Source organism: Protopterus annectens, chromosome 7.part1, assembly GCF_019279795.1.
Source record: "Protopterus annectens isolate FY-2018-M chromosome 7.part1, PAN1.0, whole genome shotgun sequence".
Taxonomy (NCBI): domain Eukaryota; kingdom Metazoa; phylum Chordata; order Ceratodontiformes; family Protopteridae; genus Protopterus; species Protopterus annectens.
The window spans coordinates 230301819-230322033 of NC_056740.1; the positions used below are offsets into that span (position 1 = coordinate 230301819).

Genomic DNA, 20215 nt, shown 5'->3' on the forward strand with positions numbered 1-20215 from the left:
TTTGTAACATCTTTATTGAATTATCACTTGTGACATAGGCAAATTTACATTTATATAAGACTAATCAAACTGTATTAACATTCATGTTTACAAACATTACACTTCTAATGTATCATACAACCTAAACAAGATTACATAAATTATTCAATTCCTGCCCCTTTTTTAAACAGGAAACATCTTTATTAAACCATCACTTGTGACTTAGACAATCATATATGTATATAAATGAAAACCCAGTTTGCAATCATCTGCAAAGTTTGTTAGTCAGAGTCCCTTAGTGTTGGCCTGTACTTCAGCAAAGTAGATGCCAAACAAGAGCGGTCCCAGGACTGAACCCTGAGGTACTCCACTTGTCACGTGTCTGGAAATAGATTTGGAGTCTGCTACTATTAAGTGTGGGTTCTGTCAGTAAGCCAGTTGGCAACCCATCGAGTGACATAGGGATTAATTTCCATCTTAGTAAGTTTATCTATGATTCCAGAGTGGGGAATGGTTTCAAAAGCTTTGGCGTAGGTCCAATAGGCTGTGTGGACAGCCTTACCCTCGTCCACAGCTCTGGAGACTGACTCGAAGAAGTCAATCAGGTTCAGGAGACAAGATCGGTCCTTCATGAACCCAGAATGGGTGGGGTCCAGTGTTTGAAGACTGCCAACGTCTTTGTTTACAAGTTCCATGATAATACATTCCATGGCCTTGCAGATCAGGCTCATCAGACTGATAGGGTGGTAGTTCCTGGGATCCAAGGTGGATCCCCCCTTGTGGAGTGGGATAACTGTAGCTGTGCGCCACTCAGTGGGCACAAAGCCTGAGGGGAGGCTATGATTAAACATGACACTTGGGTGAGGTGCCAATTCATTTTGTAGTTCATGTAGTACACAGCCCGGGTTGTCATCTGGTCCCATGGATTCTGTATTCTTAGCTTTGGAGAGTGCGTTTTTTTACCTGTGTGGCTGTTATTACCAGAATTTGGCAATCTTCCAGTATTAAGATGGGCCATTTAGGGGGTGGGGGGGTGAAATTGGCACTGAATCGATATGCCAGGATATTGGCAATATTCTTGGGATAAGTATATTTAATGCCATTCTGTTGTAGCTCAGAGCAGATCTGAGCATTGCCATTTAAATTCTTGACATAGTTATAGAATCCCTTGTGGTTGTCTTTAGAATCTTTGGCAATTTTATTTTCGTAACTAGCTTTGGAGGATTTTATGAGGGCTCTCAGCTTCTTACGGAGGCTGTTAAGGGAGTTTTTTGCATCTTGGGATTTTCCTCTTTCTGCAACAGTTTCTTCCTTTTGTTGTAAAGTTTGTTTATGGCAGGGGACCACCAGATTGTCTTCCTTTTTTTTGGAGGAGTGCATCTTGGTTCTATTTGGGATGGCACGATTCATGCATGAGTGGATGTGCTTGTACAGTGCCTTGGCGTAGGATTCAGCAGTTGAACTTTCAGTTCCTGTCTGCATGGGTGTCATGAAGTTGGCTTTGGAGAAGTTTTTTATGGAGATTTCCTTATTTGGGGGGTGGGGGTGTGATGTGGATGTTGAGGGTGATTAGCTTATGGTCAGACCTGACCAACGAGGGGATGACCATAGGTGTGGCGCATTGGTTTTCCATGTTGGTAATGACCAGTTCTAGGATATTGGAGCCCCTGGTGGGACTATGGATTAGTTGATCCAGGGCATTGGAATTTATGAATTCCAAGAACCGTTGGGCAAAGGTGTTGGTACATGAGTAGTTTTCCCAGTTAATGTCAGGGTAGTTGAAATCACCCAGTATTAGGGTGTTTGGTTGTATCTTAATATTTTCCAGTATGCTTAGAAAGGTGTAGTGAAAGTCTTGGGCATGGTGGGGGATCTGTAGCAAGCTACAATTTGGATTGCAGTCTTACCTAGTGTTAGTTGCACCTGGAGAATTCCAGGCGCATTGTGTTGGGCAACTAGCCTGGTGGTGTGAATATCCTTGGTGAATATGGACACTCCTCCATCGTCAGTGTTTCGGTCCTGGTTTGGTGGCCGAAAAGTGTGGTAAGAGTTGTAGCCTGGTATTGCAGGGATGCTCTTATGAGCCTTGAACCAGGTCTCAGTTACTGCACAGCTATCGATGTTCTCCATTTTTAGGAGTGCCTCAAGAGAGTGCATTTTGAGGTTTAGACTTCTAGCATTTAGTAGCATCACCTTCAGATTTTGCATGTTTGTACCCGTTACGGTGGTGGTTTTGTCCTTTGAACTTTGCCTAAAAAAAAGGCACTATAGGGATGGCAAGAGTATTAGCCAGTAACCTGAATCCGAGGGGTGACAGGTGCAGACCATCTCTGGCAAAGCACAAGTTTCAGCCGAGGACCAGGGAGAAAAGCTCCAAAGTATTACAAAAACCTTTTAATAACAATGATTTTGCAATCTTCAGAAATACAAAAATTAAAAGCTACAGTTTAAATAATTATACCAAATTAGAGATAATATAAAAACATTGCTTAAGAATAGAACCAACTTGTATGACACTAATTTAATATTTATATAAATTTTAGCTGGCTTAAGGAAATTAAAGGTAAGTTAGTATAATATGAGAAACTGTAATATGAGATGGGAGAAAGACAGTTATGGCATATTTAGTCTTTTTGTAACACCTTTATTGAATTATCACTTGTGACATAGGCAAATTTACATTTATATAAAACTAATCAAACTGTATTAACATTCATGTTTACAAACATTACACTTCTAATGTATCATACAACCTAAACAAGATTACATAAATTATTCAGTTCCTGCCCCTTTTTTAAACAGGAAACATCTTTATTAAACCATCACTTGTGACTTAGACAATCATATATGTATATAAATGAAAACAAACCACATCGACACAATCCTAGCTGCAAACATTTTACATCACAAACCATACTGACACACTCCCAGTTGCAAACATTATACATCACTTAAAATCTACCCAGTCATATTCAGTCAATCATTACGTAGCTCGTTTAAGTCTTGCCTTCTTTTAAACCTCATTTCTCCCTGTAAGTGTTGTTCCCACAAGTCCCAGGTTTCCTGTGTAGTTTGCTAAAAGATCTCAATTCCAGTTGTTTTATCTGTTACTATATACACGACTTATAGTATAGTTGGTTTAGATTTTGGTTCACATTTTCTAGTGATTACTTTTTTGCAGCCACCATAATTAGACACAACAAGGCCTTACCATGTCTAGGCAATTCCTATTCTGTATCATAGTTCAGAAAAATAATCTCCCTTGACACACCGATCTGCCCACCCAGGGTCCCCGACAGTTCATCCTGCAGGGAATTTTTAGTTCACCAATTCACCACACTCCCAGAAAATATGTTCCCAATAAACTCTTTCTTCTCAGTCGCACCTTCAACATTTGCTGTCTATCAGAGTAAAAAAATCTCTGGAGTGTACTTGGGGTATAAAAATATCTATGTAAACATTTCCATGCAAAAATCCTAAATAGTCTAGATTTTGTTGTATATTTGGGTGACACACATATATCCTCTCATATTTTCTTTGTGAATTGTTTATCCAATCTCTCTTCCCAATCCTTTCTAACCTCCTCTGATTGATTCTTACAGTTATCATACAATATTTTACATGCTGTACTAATTACTCATTTTTAATGGCAGCTTCTGTTTTGGGCTCTACTGAAACTCTGCCAGTGCTGCTATTTCATTTAGGAACCCCTATTTGTCTTTTTGCCTATACTCTATCAATCCTTGATAGGGAAGGCAATCTCTAACCTGCACTCCAAATAAATTCTTAGCATTTTCCTATTCTATTACCTTTTCTTCTATAGTTATTTGTTTCCAATATCTTGATTATTTTGCCAATTTTCTCCAATAAATTCCAGCCCCCTCTTCCTATTGTCTATATCCCTAATTTGCAGTCTTACCCTATTGGCGGAATCTCCTTTCTCCATTCCCATGTTGGGTTAGTTCTTAGGATACTTTCTGCTACTTTATGGATATAATATTCTGTATGATTATTATTCTCTTTAAAGGCCTGCATCCAAAATCCCAGTCTCTCCTCGTTTCTTGAGACCACCCCCTCACGTTTCATCATCATCCCTTCCCATTTTGAATTAGTTTTCTGCTTGTGCTATGTATAGGAGCCTTAAATGTGTAGCTCTTAAATACTTCTTCAAATTGGGTAATCCCAGTCTGCCCTGTTCTACTGGAAGAATTAGCTTATCCCACATGACTCTTGCCGTCTTCCTTTTCCAGGTAGTCTTTCAGCTCTTTATTAATTGCTATCCACAGCTTCTCCTCTGGTTGATAAAAATATGCCTGACCTGTGTATAACTAATGGGACTAAAAACATTTTAACTGCTTGTATCTTACTATCCATATACATATAACTAAGTTTCCATTTTCTCAGTTTTTGTATTATCATGTCCTTGGCTGCCACACCAGGGTCATTTTTAATCCATACTCCTAAATACTTCATTTTCTTATGCACCCATAAATGTGGATATTGCAGAACCAATTAATGTGTGGATACATAACTTGCCTCTATTGCCTTTGGTTTAGCTTTTGTATCCCAAAAAGATTTGAAACGGTCTTAAAATGTTCCACAACACCGGTTTGTCAGGTATAAAATATCTGCAAATAAGAGTCCGCTTTTCTTGACTACCATGCTAATTATATCCTTGAATTTCTGAGTCCCTTATTTTCTTTTCCAGTGGTTCAAAATATAATGCAAATTACAAAGGGGAAAGAGGATACCCTGGCCAGTTCCTCTGCTCAAGCAGAAATCATCATAGAGGACCCCACACACTTTAATTTTCACCTCGTATATCGTCCTAATCAATCTTATAATTTTTCAGGAAATGAAAATGCTTCCATTGCTCTGCTCATAAAGTCCCAGCTTACTCTGTCAAATGCTTTCTCTGCATCAAGACCCACCAACACCAATAGTATTTTCTTACATTCTGCTTCCCTCTGGCTCCTCAGTGATCTGTTAATGTTGTCAAATATTTGCCTTTCCTCCACAAAATCACACTGATCCATATCTATCCCTTTTGACATTACTTTAGCCATTCTTTTTTTCCATTATACACATGAACAATATAGCCATGGTTTAGTATTGAAATGGGCCTGCACTGCTTTCTTCCAGAATACTGTTAAAGAATACTGTTAAACAAAACCTTCCAGATCTTTTAGTTTTCTTCCTCCTAGCTTCCTTGTTATGGTCTCCCTAAGCCTTTTCTACTTTCTGTTGCCTGAGTCATTGTGCTAAAAGTTTTTGTGCTCTAGTGTTTAACAAAAAACAGTTGCTAAACATCATTCTTTCTAAACTCATGTATATTATCAAAGTGTAATCCCTTATTTTCTGTTTGGCATTCTGCAGTTGATCCTCCTCCTGTTCTATTCCTTGCTGAAAACTAATTATTTGCACTACAAATCTTCTGTTATCTTTTTATCCTTTTCTGTCACTTTTCCTTTGTCTCCTCCTTTCTTTATCAAATTCACATCTTCAGTTTTAGTTTTATTATTCCCACTTTTAATGTAAAACCCTATGTGTAGTTATGATGCAGCAGATGCTGCTTCTAGGGCTGCTGCTTTTGGTTCTGTGATGAGCAGACATTCCTAGCTTTAACCTTTGCATGATGACATTAAGATTAAGTTGATAGAGTCTCCTCTGGACAACAAACACTTGTTTTTGCTGTAACTGCTGTGGATTTTTGTCTCTTCAGGATAAGGGCAAGGCCTTTCAGGAACTTAAACATGTTTTTGTTCCTCCTGTGCCTAAATTTCAGAGAAATTATCCCAATAAGCCAGCCTGTGTTTGGAGACGGTCTCACCCTCCCCACAAGGGTAAGAAGTGTGGGAAGCAGGATCCTCTTGCTAAAGCTACCCAGATTTCTGTGCCCTAGAATCTCCTTTTCCTGACAAACCAGGTACTGGCCGACTATCCTGTTCTTCTCGGCTACATCCCTCTTTATCTTCCTCTGTCCCTTTCTCTTCCTGTTTGGTTAAAGATTACTCAGGACTCCTGGCTTTTGTACATTATCTACCAGGGGTACTTCATGGTCTGGAAATCTCTACCCCCTTTTATGGTAATTCCTCAGCCCCCTCAGGAGCAATTGCCCTTTTCCCAGGGGTACTTCTGGATTTCTTGACTCGGGGAAACTATTCAGGAAGTTCACTATTCAGGAAGTTCACATTTCTCAAAGGGGGGGTTTGCTCCAAAATGTTTAGTGCCCAGGAAAGAAGGCATTTAGAGACCTATTTTGGACCTCTCTCATCTGACAGCCTTTCTGAAGGTACCGTCTTTCTGTATGTTGTCCATTCAGACCTTGTTCCCTCTTCTGCTTCCTCAGGCGTAGACGGTATCTATGGACTTCAAGGATGCTTATCTTTATATCCTGATCTGTCCCTTTTCAGGAAGTTTTTATTTTTCTGTGTTGCTTCCTGGCCTTTGCAGTTCTCTGCTTTGTCCATTTGCCTTTCTACTGCCCCAAGGGTATTCACCACATGCCTCGTTCCTGTGATTGCATTTTGCAGACCAAGGGGGATCCAAGTCTTTCCCTACTTGGATGATCTCCTGTTCGGGTATCCTCTCTAGAGATCTTGCAAAATCTTCATTTTGCCATTTCCCTTCTGCAGAGCCTGGGGTTCACTATAAATTTAAAAAAGTCCTTTCCGACTACTCCTCAGGGTCATCTCATACTGGCATCCCTGCCTGCTCTCAAGGTCCTAACTCTCATTCCTTTTTGCAATCCCTTTTTCCTATGGTTTCAGTAACAACCAGGGAATTTGAGAGCTCTGGGATTCATGACTTCCACCATTCCTATGCCTCCTTTTGTCAAACTCCACATGAGAAAACTTCAGTAGTTTCTAAAGTTAATTTGGCTTTAGCATTCTCATCCCCTTGAATTTTTAGTTCCTTTTCTTCTATGTCTCAAGCAGAAACTTCAGTGTTGGATTCAGCAGAAGACTCTCAATCCAGGGCTGCCTTTTCATCCACCTCTGCCTTCTCAGGAGCTGCTCACAGATGCTTCAGACATGGGATGGGAAGCAAGTTTTGGCTAGGTAAAGGTGCAGCAAGTCTGGGTACTTCAACATAAAGAGCACATCAGTGTCAGAGATGAGGGCTCTTCTGCTGGCTCTTCAGGCCTTTCATCTTCTCATCTCCCTAGTACCTCTCAAGGTGTTTACAGACAATACCACAGTGATGTAATTTGTCAACAGACAGGGGGACAAGGTATTTTCTTTGCTGGTTAGCTCTCATAGTGTGGAAACTAGCTACCCAGTATCAAATGACACTTCAGGCAGTCTACATTCCCTCAGGTCAAAACATTATGGCAGATACTCTGAGCAGGTCCATAACTCAATCCCATGAATGGATGCTTCACAGGGATGTGTTTCTGAACATTGTCCACCAGTAGGGTGGTCCTCGAATAGATCTCTTTGCCTCCCTTCTGAAAAGACAACTTCCTCTATTTTGTCCCAAGTCCTCTGGTTTACAAGGTGGACGCCCTCCTTGTTTCTTGGAAGGGGATGTTTCTTTATGCCTTCTCTCCCCTTCCCCTCAGTCCAAAAGTCCTGTTCAAAATTCAGCAGGATGCTCCCAAAAACTTGTTGGTGACTCCCTTTTGACCGAGATGGCATGGGTTCCCTCTTCTGCATTTAGCCAAGGGAAGTAATCACAAGTTACCTCACAAAGTGGAGCTACTCACACAAGACAAGGGATCTGTCATCCATCCCCACCTCTCCACTCTTCAACTGCCACTGTGGGTGATAGGATTTTGATTCCTCATACACTTTGTTTACTGAGGGTGTGCTTAGGGTCCTGCAGGAGTCCAGGAAACCCACTACTAGGAAATCCTACTTATCCAAATGGAACAGGTTTTCTGGTTGGTGTCGTTCTGGATCCACTTTCTGTGGATGTTCCTGTGGTTCTTTCTTATCTATTTGAACTGCTCGATGCTGGGTTGGCCTGTTCTTCTGGTCTACTTATCAGCTATTTCTACTTGTCTGCCTTTATCACCCCTTTAGCTTCTAGATTTGAAGCTAAACCATTCTTTGAAGGCATCCTTCATATTAGGCCTCCCAGGAGGCCTCTTCCCCCTCCCAGGGATCTTAATTTTGTTGCAGAATTGCTTTTAGAAGGCAGTACTTTTATTTACCCTTAATTCTGCCAGATGGGTGTCTAAGCTTCAAGTCTTTATGGCTTGTCTTCCTTATTTTGATGTTTCATAAGGACAGGGTGTCCCTTCATACTAATCCTTTTATGCCCAAAGTGGTGACTGAGCTGTCTCTTAATCAGTCTATTCATAGGTGTGTACTAGGCTAATGACCCTGGAGCCTTTACAAGCCTAGCCCATAGAAGTGTCCTGGCATCATGCCACCTCATATTAGTTCCCAGTGCCTCTGTCAAGTAGACCCACTGGAGTGATCCCTGGGATGGGGATAAGTCTAGGAAGATGGTGGAGCCTTGACTTACAGCATGTCTATGGGTGTTGACAGTATTAAAATTCAGCAAAGTAGTAGTTGTGCTGTAATGAGGATGGAAGCCATGTTGGGATGAAGACAGAAGCTGATCGTCAGAGAGTTGAGAAGTTGCATATGAATGCATTTTTCTAATATTTTAGACGGGGATGATAGGATGGCTACTGGCCTATGGTTTGAAAGGTCTATATCAATTCCAGTCTTGTACAGTGGAACAATAAAGGATTTTTTCTTTAGCAAGGGGACTTTATTTTTAGATATGAATTGATTTATCAGAACTGAAACTGGATATGTAATTCATCAAGTTCACATGTAAGGACTAATCTGGCTGCCCTTGTGGCACATTTTATGCCTCAACAATTTCTCTTTTGTGCTTGAATTAACCTATCCTATTTGGTGTTAGATTATCCTTACCCATCCCATGGTCCATAATTCATTATTACCCTTAGTGAGAATAACTGGGACTCATGCATGAGATGAAGCATTTAGGAACTGCCTCTGTCCACTAATAGTACAGGGGGCAACTCTGAGGTAAATGTTCTGTTTCCTATCCATAGATCCAAGTGGCATTTGAATATGGACAGGGATGAGCTTTGTTTTACTTGAATGAGGCATCTTTTCCAGAACAATTGTATCTTCTGTGTGATATACCTGTCCTTCCAAACATGTTGCAGAAGATGTTTAGATCCCTAGACGGAATATTTATGATACATTTTGATTTACTAATATGCAGTAATCCTTGAGTACTGGGTCGGCGGATGCCTTGTATGCCATGCACAGATCACCTCTGAGCAATCTGTAGAATACATAGTATAATAACAGGTCTTAGTCAGTCCACGTAGCATATATTGCTTAGATCTTATATCCTTTTAGTAAGTTATATCTGTGGGTGTTGCAATGGTTGCATGTGTCTGGACAGATACATGCCAAAGAGTGCATTATACTACATGACTGGCCTAATGAGACCTGAGTAAGGGGGGGCAGTGGCATCCTAGATATAGACACAATATTTGTTTATACATTAAGCAGTATAGAAGGACTTTCTTATGACAACTGGCACATTGGTCGAAAGGTAGGCCACTGTTCACATAAGTTCCTAAATCACGAAGAACTGCATCTTAGAGGTGTATTGTCACTGTGGTAGTTGCCCGGGGTAGATGACTTTCCAAAGGATATGATGATGCATTTTTTGGCATTTAGCTTGTTCATGATTTTGGCACCAATTATTTATTTGGGGCAAACCTTGCAACATGGCTAAATTATTTGGGAATTCGGTACCTTTTCCAAGCTTGCAGTTGCCTGCAAATTTAGTCAGTCAGAGTCCTTTGGCATTGGGTTTTACTTCAGAGAAGTAGATGCAAGATGAGAGATCCCAACACAGAACCCTGGGGGACTCCAATGGTGACTGGTCTCTTTGTGGAGGTAACTTCCCCTATTTTGATTCATGCATCCTGTGAGCCAGTTGACAATCCAAAATGTGGCATGGGGGTTTGTTCCTAGCATATTTAGCTTTCTTGCTATGTCTGATGTGGGGATTGTGTCAAAAGATTTGGCTAGGTCAAGGTATAAAGTAGTGTAAAGTATATACTGTTTTGCCTTCATCCATTGCTTTGGTGACCTTTTCAAAAAGCTCCACCAGACTGAGTCAGCATGACCTACCCTTGATGAATCCCAAACTAAGATGGGTCTAGTGTTTGAAGAGTCCCTACATACTTATAAGTTCCATAAGTTTAAGGGCAGTTGTAGCAGGCTTTGATTTTTTGAAGTATTTTTAATAGCACCTGTTGGAATCCTGTGGAAGAAGAAACATTGAAGGAGGTTATTTGAATAGGGACATGAAGATCTTGATTAGTCACCTGGTTTGTTAAGGACTGTACAGTGTGTGCAAACTGGGTACTGAATTTGCCAACTATGGTATCTTGTTTGCTTGCTTGTTTTGACTATGTAGCTTGTCCTGGATTTAGCAGTTCATTGAAGGAGTCCCAGAACAGTTTTGGATTATTAGCATGTATGCTTTGATTCAGTAATAGGCTTTCTCATCTTTGGTGATGAGTAGTTTTATTACATTTCTTAGTTGTCTATATACTAGTAAAGTGTGAGATGCTTTTTTTGTCCAAATCTTTCATGCTTCATCTCTTTATTTCATTAGTTTAGTTTTTAAGGACAGCCAATGGGGTAGGGTTGGCTTTTACTGTCTTATCGTGAAGTGGACTATTGTGTTTAGTACACCTTGGAATATTTTATTAAATATGGAGACTGCATCATCACTTGGAATATGTTTCAATTGTCCATATTTTTGCAGAATATCCTTATTTTTGTCTCATATTCTTGATCTCTTTCTTATTAAATTTGTGGTTTTCTGGAAAGTCCATCAAGGATTGAAGTCAGTAAATAATTGACATATGACTTTCAGACTTCATGCACTTCAGAAAATATGTACTAACTCAAGTTTATGAGAGTGATATTTAAAATCTGTCTCTCTGTTTGGACCTTTGCCCCCCCCCCCCCATTATGTTAGGCTTTGTCCACATACCTTTTGCTAAAGGGTTGAGAGGCATGTCAGTAAGGAGAGTCTTTAGTAACTCCGAGTCAAGGAGATGTAGTATGTTAATAAAATTGTCTTCATGAAAAGAAGCAAGTTTGCTTAGCAGGCTGTGTTGATGTGTTTTGGAATGTTGCACCATAAGGTACCAGAGCTGTAGCTGGCTCATCTAGTGGTGGTATCTCAAGTCCCACTCCACACTCTCGTCAAGTGAAGAGTAAAAAATGAAAAAGAAAAAAGTTGCTTGCTCTTCTGGATTCTCAACAGTCTAAAACACACCCCCTCAGCTCGTTGAGGAAAGAGCCGGAAAAAAAAAAGACTTCAGCTAGGCTGACTAGCTTTTTTAGTCAAATTCTTGGCCTCTTTAGGAAAGAGAAGATACCAAAAAAGACTTCTGACTGTAGGAATGCGATTGGTGTATCAGCTACCACAGCAGCCTAACCACACCCACCTCTGCTCTTTGAGTGAAGAGCAGGAACTTGCGATCATGCCTTATAACCCTTTGCACCAGGCACCTGCCCTTCCCTTACTACACTACTGTTTGGTACCTTATGGAATAGATTGATAAGTGAGCCATTGAGTTTCTTGAGGGGCTGTAGCTTTATTTCTAGTTGGTGTGGTCTTAAGTTGGCTGAGCTTGTACATATTTATATTATTGGATGAATAATCCAAACAGGTTTTATGGTTTGCCAATCTGTATTAACATTACTGAGTATTATGGTTTTCTTGAGGGATTTGTGAGGAGGCTGAGCAGTGAATATCTTCCACTGCTTTATCATTGTTACCTGAGGTTAAGTATATATGATTGAGATTGTGTTTTGCGTGTTTAGTTTTAGCATAGTTAGGATTTCTGAGTTGGAGAAAGTTGGCAGAATGTTGGGGGAAAAGGCGATATTGCATTTTTCTAGAAAATGGTGACAACAACAGCTTTTTATTGGCACTCTCTAATCTGATGTTGTTATAGCCGTGTGTGTCAATTTCTTCATGTTTTGTTTTCTGGCATAGCCTGGTTTCTTTGGTAACTAAGGTGTCCGAAGAGTGTACTGCTATTCAGACATGCACTTCAGAGAGTTTATGAATTCTTCAGAAGTTGGTATGGTATATATGAAGGTCAGGATGATGGTGTGGGTGAGGTGGTCCTGAGAAAGGAGCTGATGGGGAGATGTTTGGAGCTTGAATTTGCCGAATTGGGCTTGGGTTTGGGTGGATTTCACCAGTAAGATTTTTGGTTATAGAGGTACAATAGAGGGGGAAGAGGCATTTTGGCTCGATTGTGATTAATGCACAATTTGTAAGTGAATGGCTGTTGCTCTGGATAACTGAACAGTAGGATATAGGAGTGGTGATATCAGTAGTGTGATTGGGAGATGAGGTTCACAAGTATTTAGCTTGGACGACGCAATATGAGCTTTGTTGGAATTGTTAAAGTAACGCGTGTTGGTAGGATGTTATGCCCAAAAAGTAGTAGTACTGTGGAACTGTTTCTGAACTTGCTGTAAGAAATCGAAGGTTTTGAAAGGTAGAGGATGAGAATTCAGTTAAGATAGGAAGCAGCGCAGGAATTATTTTGGAAATGCAGACATTGAAATGTAGAATAATTTGATCTGTAAGCTTATGGTGGATTTTGAGGTGTGGATATTTGAATACAGGTGTGGGAAATATTGATATGAGTGGGGATGATTTTATGTGGTAAGGGGTCTGTTTGTGTAAAACCGTTAAGGTAATAGAATGATAATCAAAAAGTATAGAGTTAATTGTGTGTGGATGTAGAGAGAGGCTGATGTTAAGGGCTTATAGGCAGTATTACATGCCTGCCCTGTGCTGGAAAGTGGCTATATCCCCCCAAGGAGTAGCCCTTGCATTCTAAGCACCATTTAAACTAGCTGGACTGCCTAAAACGCCTTCAAGAAAACCCTAAGACTGTATGGGTAGTGTCATAGACTGACAAACCATACATTCTGAAAATGTAACCAACAATATACATCAGTACAAGTTCAACCGACGTATAACCCTTAAGGGGAAGGCTGAGAGATATACAGGAAGAGATTAGAGTGCAGTATTAATCTTATCATAGTATGAGAGAAGATCACAGGGATCAGTGGAAGAGAGAGTTTTGTTCATGAGTGACTCAGAGGAACTGTTGGGGAGGGGACTGAGTAGGACAGCATATGGATGCAAACCAATATGGGAGGGACAAAGGCTGTTGGGAATGGTAAATGTTAGATGGAAGTAAGTAATAGTGGAATAGAAACAGGAGGGTTTCTTTGATAGCAGTAAAGTTGTTTTGAGAGGTATAACAAGTGGATCCTATGAGTGATGGCTGTAGAACAGATTTTTGTGTTTTTTTTTCTTTTCATTTACTGAGTGCAGACAAAAGAAGCTAGGGATATGAAATAATTGGCTTTCACAGTGTAATCTAATAGTTAAGTGAAAGGTCAGTGGCCAGTTTGGTTAAATGGCCCTTAGATTGTAAGAACTACTCCTTTTGGGGAAATGTCACAACCATTTTCCAGCACAGGGCATGCACATATTTGACTAAAGTTACTATACAGAAACACTTTTCATGTTAAACTTGCTTACATTGCACAATGACAGTCTAACTTTTCGCTGAGGTGTGCTTTGTGGCAGAGCTCCTGATATTTACATCTAAAGAACAGATGTAATGTCCACAATCTACTGCACAATGACAATCTCAGTGAAAACTTTCTCGAGGTGTGCCTTGTGGCAGAGCACTTGCTATTTATGGCTAAGGGACTGATGTGATATCCACAGTCAATGCATGCACATTACAAATTCAAAACAGTGTTATGTTCAACAGTCTCCTACACTTTATTTTAGCCTTAGCAAACAATTGTAAGCATTCATTTGTGCTACAGTGTTAAGTTAAATAATTTTAATAGCTTGGGCCGTATGTATAAATGGCCACTTGTGATCATTGTGTACTACCCTGGTAAACAAATGTGAAATAAAAAATAAAAAAAATCAATTTGCTTGTAAATTAAATATCTTGCACACCACTATGATGTGATCTCCTTTTTTGTAATTTAAAAGTAGATTGTAGCTGAAATGTTACCCCAGTGTTGTAAAGATAAGTACCTTAGAGGTTCCCAAAATGATCTTACACTCAAGAGGCACAAAGCATTGTGGGTAGGTCATTTGAGTTTACCCAAATGCAATGTAAGATACATTTTGCAAGATATAAGGTCACGTTTGGGCATCCGCCATGCTGCATGGAGTTATTGTGATTAACCGGAAGCTATGTATTCCTCCAAATCATCAACATGTGTAGCTACCTTAGTTCCTACAAAGGGGGTCCTTTGTAAAGAACCTAAAGAACACCTACGTTTCCTGTTTTTAAAGTAATTGCTTTTTAATTTGTTGTTGACAGAGTTTTAGTGGGGTTGCCTTCTCTGACAGACTTAAAATTTGCCAGATTGTGGTGGGAGGATCCTGTTCTTTGCTGCTGAGCATAAGCTTTTATACACAGTATTGAACAGCACAGTGGTGCAATGTTTAGCATTGTCACTTCACAGCAAGAGGTTCTCTGGTTTAATTCTTGGCTGGGGTGCCTTCTGTGAGGTGTCTGCATGTCTTCCCTGTTTTCGAGTGCATTTCCTCTGGGTGCTCTGGTTTCCTCCCACATTCCAAAGAAGTGTCTGGAGCATTTTTCCCCATACCTACACTGAAAATGGGCTTTGTCCCAGTTGGACTTTCCCAGTAAACAAATGTTAAATGTGTTTTATGTACCCATGAATTGTCATTTCTCCTAAAGACAATAGAAAGACCACACAAATCTTAACATAAAACTGCATAATGGTTAAAAAATTAATTCAAATAAGTAATTAAAAAAGACAGTCTCCTAAAATATGTATTTGGAAGAAAGCCTTAGAATTGCAAACCTATACCAGGCAGAATAGTTGATTCTGTATAATCAAGGCAGGCAAAGTATTACTTAGGCTCTGTTATGCCTATATTAAAATATTGAAAAATCTAAGTGTCAAAATCGATTTTCTCTAGTAGAATTTTTTCAAATATTACAACTGACGAAATGGATTCCTGTTTTTCACACCAAAAATATTTACAGCAAACTGTATAATGTTGCAAGCTAAATAAACTTTGTAGTGTTACTTTGTGCTAAAACAAAGGAATGGCCTTGGTCTGTTCTCTCTTCCATGATGGGTGCAGCTTGTTTGTATAGCTATGCAAATCAAGTCATAAAGTGCGGAGTATGTGGGAAGTTTGCTGGCCAAGAGTCTCCAAATAATAGTTGTATGTTTCTGCTGTCAATCTGAAATGTAAGCTATGATTGAAAGGAATGTTCCTCAAAACTTGGTCCGTGTGCTTAGTGTCTGTCAAGTTAGTGTTCATCTTAACATGTTAGTATAATTTAAATGTACTGCTATCTATTTGAAAAATAAAAATATTTTTGCTCAAACTACTTTGAGTGTCTTAGTTGTTTTATTGTAATGGCAGACAGTAATAAGAGAAACCAACATTGTATTTTCACAGCATTCCCGGGCACTACTAGAAGTGCCTCATCTGACTTAGTTTTCCAAGAGATGTTGCAAATTTCCATAACTCTCATTGTCTGTCTTAATACATAGTACTGCTTCATAATTTTGCATGCAGTGCTGTAAAACATTTCATACAGGAAACATTTTCAAAATGTACAGAAGTTGTTCTGCACCTTACGAGTATGACAGTTATTTAAGAAGGGGGCTGAGCATTATTTTAGATGATTTGCATTAGAGCCAGATGTTGAAAATCAAGCTGCAACACCAACATAATCTGTGTCATTGTCATAGTATGTATTATATTTGATTTCTTTAATGTTTGTTGCATATAGAAAGGTGACTGATGCGAGTACATAGATGAAGACCACATGTGGTTCCAGGAAAAATAAGAATGCATAACATTCTCATGCTTTTCATCTTTGTTTTGGCATTATTCCACCCTTTTAATCATTACAAACTTTTCTTATTCAGAGTATGCATGCTTTAGCTTACTCTCATTGCAGATAGCCGTCATGCATTTGCATGCATTTCTAATAGTTTTCCAAGTCTTCCAATATGGAAAGCTAATGAGGCATTGACTGCTTATTGTGTGAGTAATGGCGAAATGCTTTCTGCTTTAGGCTGATTTCTTTGTGAATATTCTGTTTTTGACAGTCTTAGCACTGTAAATTACATTTCTATAGTTTTTCTAGTTATTTTGTCTTTGTGAAGATGGTTGTTTTTCCTGTGTTACACAGAGCTTACTCATCATAGATGTCACTGAATTGTATTTCTTTTTCAGGAACACTTGAAGAGTGGACACTTATATTGTATGGGACATCAGAATACCCTTATTCTCGGACCTCTGCACATTCGCGTTCAAGAATGCTAGAAATTCCCAGCAGGGAAAATGCACAGTTTAGGCTGGACTCTACCACCAGCCCACATGAGATTACTGAAGATGATGAGGAATACAATGGTAAGCACACAATAAAACAATAAAACAAGCAGTTTGAATGTCCAGTATTTGCTTATTCCATGCAGTATGTGATTCTTGGAAACATTCTGTATTACCAGGATATTAAAATAGCTGTAAACCAAACTTGATTAATTAGATGTTAGGAGGGTACTGCATAAAAAAAATCCATAACTAGGATAGAGCAAAGGGGGCGGCTGCCGTGGCTGCAAGCTATTGGGGTGATTGGCACTGAACAGGAGGAGGTGCCATTCAGTCCCTGCAAGTCAGTACTATGACTACTCAATCACTATTGCTCAGCATGAATGCATTGCAGCTGCCAAAATGATTTAAAGGTCTGCTTACTTGAGTACAAATGCACTGCTGCCGAAATGATTTAAAAGTCCACTTGCATATTAACATCTGTAGCTGCCTAGTATAGCTCTTTTGGTAAGTTTCTGTTGAAAAATATTAGTTATTATAGAAAAAATTTCCCATTCAGCTCTTTGTCTAGAGCTGAAGATGTTTTTGTCTCGTCCTCAGCTGTGTGCGCGCCCAGGGCCAGCTTTCATTTGCTGCATCTCCTGAGGGATATCCTATTAACTAGGAAAGGTTTAACTGTACAGGATTAGGATCTGCTGCTGAGAGCTGACATTATGTTCCAGCCTGGGGTGAAATAGTGGTCCTCTGTAGAATGCATCATTTCATATATTCTTAGGATGATACTAGGCTATTGGCCCGGAAGCGCTTATAAGTCTAGCCAAGAATTTCACCCATGTTCCCACAAAGTCAGCACCTATTTTCCCTGTCCAGCAGGGATACGGGTCGGATCCCAGGGATATATTTTCTGTTTCCCATCCAGTCATCCAGGTTCCCCTTAAAGAGGACCATTGAGGTACTCTGCTTGACATGGAGAAGGAAGTCTATTCCACAGATGGGGGAGTCACTGGAACACATCTTTCCCACAAACAAGTTCTGTTAATGTCACAGACCAGATTGAGACCTTACATGTGGGTTGTGTGAGTGGAGTTTGACGTACGGATATGCAGCAACTCCATCAAGGCTGAGTCTGAGCCGGCCTTGTATGCCAGACACAGGTCACTTCTGAGCAGTCTGTATGAGACTGAGTAGAGGGACAGGGCTTTTAGTCCATCTGTATAGGATAGGTGTTTGAGACCCTGGATTTTCCTGGTTAGGAAACTGTCTGGCCTCTCCAACTGCTGCATGCGCTTGACAAGGTGCATGCTGAAGGGGGCATTGTACTCGATAATGGGTCTGATAAGGGAGGAGTACAGGAATGTTATGACCTCCTTGTTTCTGGATGTAATACCCTTACTTATGAGGTGGGCCATGTAGAAAGCCTTCCATACAATGGAGTCAACATGGTGGCCAAAGGTCAGGTTGCTATCAACCTAGGTGCCCAAGTCCCTCACTACTGATTGCATGCTTAATACATTATTAATGTGATAATTAGTGAGGACACCATTTTCACCAAAGGGGGATAATGATGCATTTCTTGATATTCAGTTTGAGGCCATGCTTCTGGCAACAGTCATTAGTTTGGTTAAGGCCCTCTTGGAGCATATTCACATCACTAGGGGAATTTGACAGTGCCCATCTTGCAGTTGTTTGCAAACTTGGTCAGCCACAGACCACTAGTTTAGGCTTGCAACTCAGGAAAGTATATCCCAAACAGTAGAGGCCCCAAGACCAATCCTTGGAGTACACCACTTGTTACAGGTCTACTATTAGAGCTGGCTTCCCCTATTTTAAGTGAGTGGGTTCTATTAGTGAGCCAGTTAGCTAGCTTACCCATCTGGTAACATATGGGTTGATGCCTAGCTGGGAGAGTTTATGTCCAAGAGTAGAATAGTGTCAAAGGCTTTGGCCAGGTCAAGGTAGGTGGTGTGCACAGTCTTCCCCTTGTCCATGGCTTTGGAGACCATCTCAAAGAAGTCGACCAAATTTAACAGACATGACCTCCCTTTGATGAAGCCAGACTGCGTGGGATCAAGTGTTTGGAGGTTGCCAATGTCCTTGTTAATGAGGTCCATGATAATCCGTTCCATGGCCTTGCAGATCAGGCTAGTTAGGCTGATGGGTCTATAATTTCCCAGATCGGTGGACGCTCCAACTTTGTGTAAATGGATGACAGTGGCTGTCCTCCACTCAACTGGGATGAAGCCAGTACTCAGACTTTGGTTTAATAGGTTGTCTAATAGCCTAGTTAACCTTTATGCATAACTGTGTGTTAAAAGAGCAAAATGCTATTGGCCTTTTCTGGTGTAGTTTTGGAAGGGGAATTGGTGTAATGCATTGTTAAAAACAGATGTAGTTTAATCACAGACCACAGACTTCATTGTGGCTCACTTGTCCTTAACCAAATTTACAAGCAAGTGGCGAGTGCTACAAAAGTTATAGTCGTGCATTGTTGTGCTTTTGGTGCCCTGCTGGTGGTGGGGGAGTTCCTACAATCCCCTACTTGTTATAATAAAACTCCAAAGTTACTGCACCTCAATGACATTTTTGCATCATCCTTGGAGAAATGCTGAGGTTATACAGTTGGATGCAGACAACCATCACTGATGAAAGTGGTCTGCAGACAGAAATACATGTAACTTCTACAGCTATTACACTTAGATGGAATAAATAGGTATGAGTTGTATTTGCTCAATGCTTGCTCAGAAATCCCATGATTTCAAATATGTTGTAAAATGCAACTTGCGAAATGCCACAAGAACAGCGTTCTTGGTGCTGTTTAATCCTTGAAATTGTGTCTTAATCACTTTCAGATTTGGCAATTTCAGTGAAATTGCACAGTGGCTTATTTCAATTTTATGTAACATTTACATTCATCAGTAGCAGCAAAGTGACAAATTTGTTACAAAGACGCATTGTTGCCAAAATAGTAACAGTTGACTCTGGCTGAAATTCTCCAACCGTTTATATTTTATTTCCCCGAGTTATACACTGGTGCCCCCTTTGATCAAGACTCCCACTGGAAAGGAGATTTAATTCCTAGCTAGAATGTCGGTACCACAAATCACAAAAGCTCAATCTGCACAGAACAGGAGGTGGCTATTCAGTCACTACAAATCAGTATTGTACTTATTCAGTCACGTTATTGCATAAGAATGTATCATAGCTGCCTAAATGATTTAAGTCTGTTTGCATGTTAACTGTAGCTAGCTAGTATTGCGGTTGGATATGGAAAAATGGCAGACAGCTCATGCTTCATCAGTTATGCTTCTCAATGTTTTTGCTGTTAAAATTTGAAATAATTTTAAATCGGTTCCATTGAGATTACCAAGTAAAGGGATACTGGTATGGATGGAGGGCTTTTGTCCATTACCCTGCCTGCAGTCTCTCTCTACTACGATCCAGGTCTCTCCAATTTGTTTTCCTCCAGAGGAGCCCTCTATGATCTGTCAGTTTTCTTCCCAGTCAAAATTTATAATTACATGACAGTTTTGTGTGTGTGTGTGTGTGTGATGCGACACCAGTTGTCGTGGTTTAGGGAAGCAGAAACTGAAATTGCAAACTAGCCAGTCTTTCAGTTTTAATGACTCGTTTCAAAATTTTAACAGCAAAAACATTGAGAAGTATAAGTGACTAAGCATGAGTAACAGCAATATAGCTCTGTGTTATTTTCCTATAGAAACTGCATCAAAGAGCTATACTAACCAGGTACAGTTGTTAACATGCAAGCATTCTTTTCAATCATTTATGCAGCTGCAATGCATTCATACTCAACAGAGACTGAGTA

The 20215-nt window shown here is 40.0% G+C and overlaps 1 protein-coding gene across 1 annotated transcript in view; it reads left to right on the forward strand.

The window, feature by feature from the left end:
• The window catches only part of PCSK6 (proprotein convertase subtilisin/kexin type 6), a gene marked incomplete in the record, with an annotated part of 1289931 nt that overhangs the window by 995884 nt on the left and 273832 nt on the right, over nucleotides 1-20215 (forward strand). Inside the window, 1 exon segment of the mRNA XM_044078680.1 lies at nucleotides 16297-16473. Coding sequence (XP_043934615.1) covers nucleotides 16297-16473 — 177 coding nt within the window.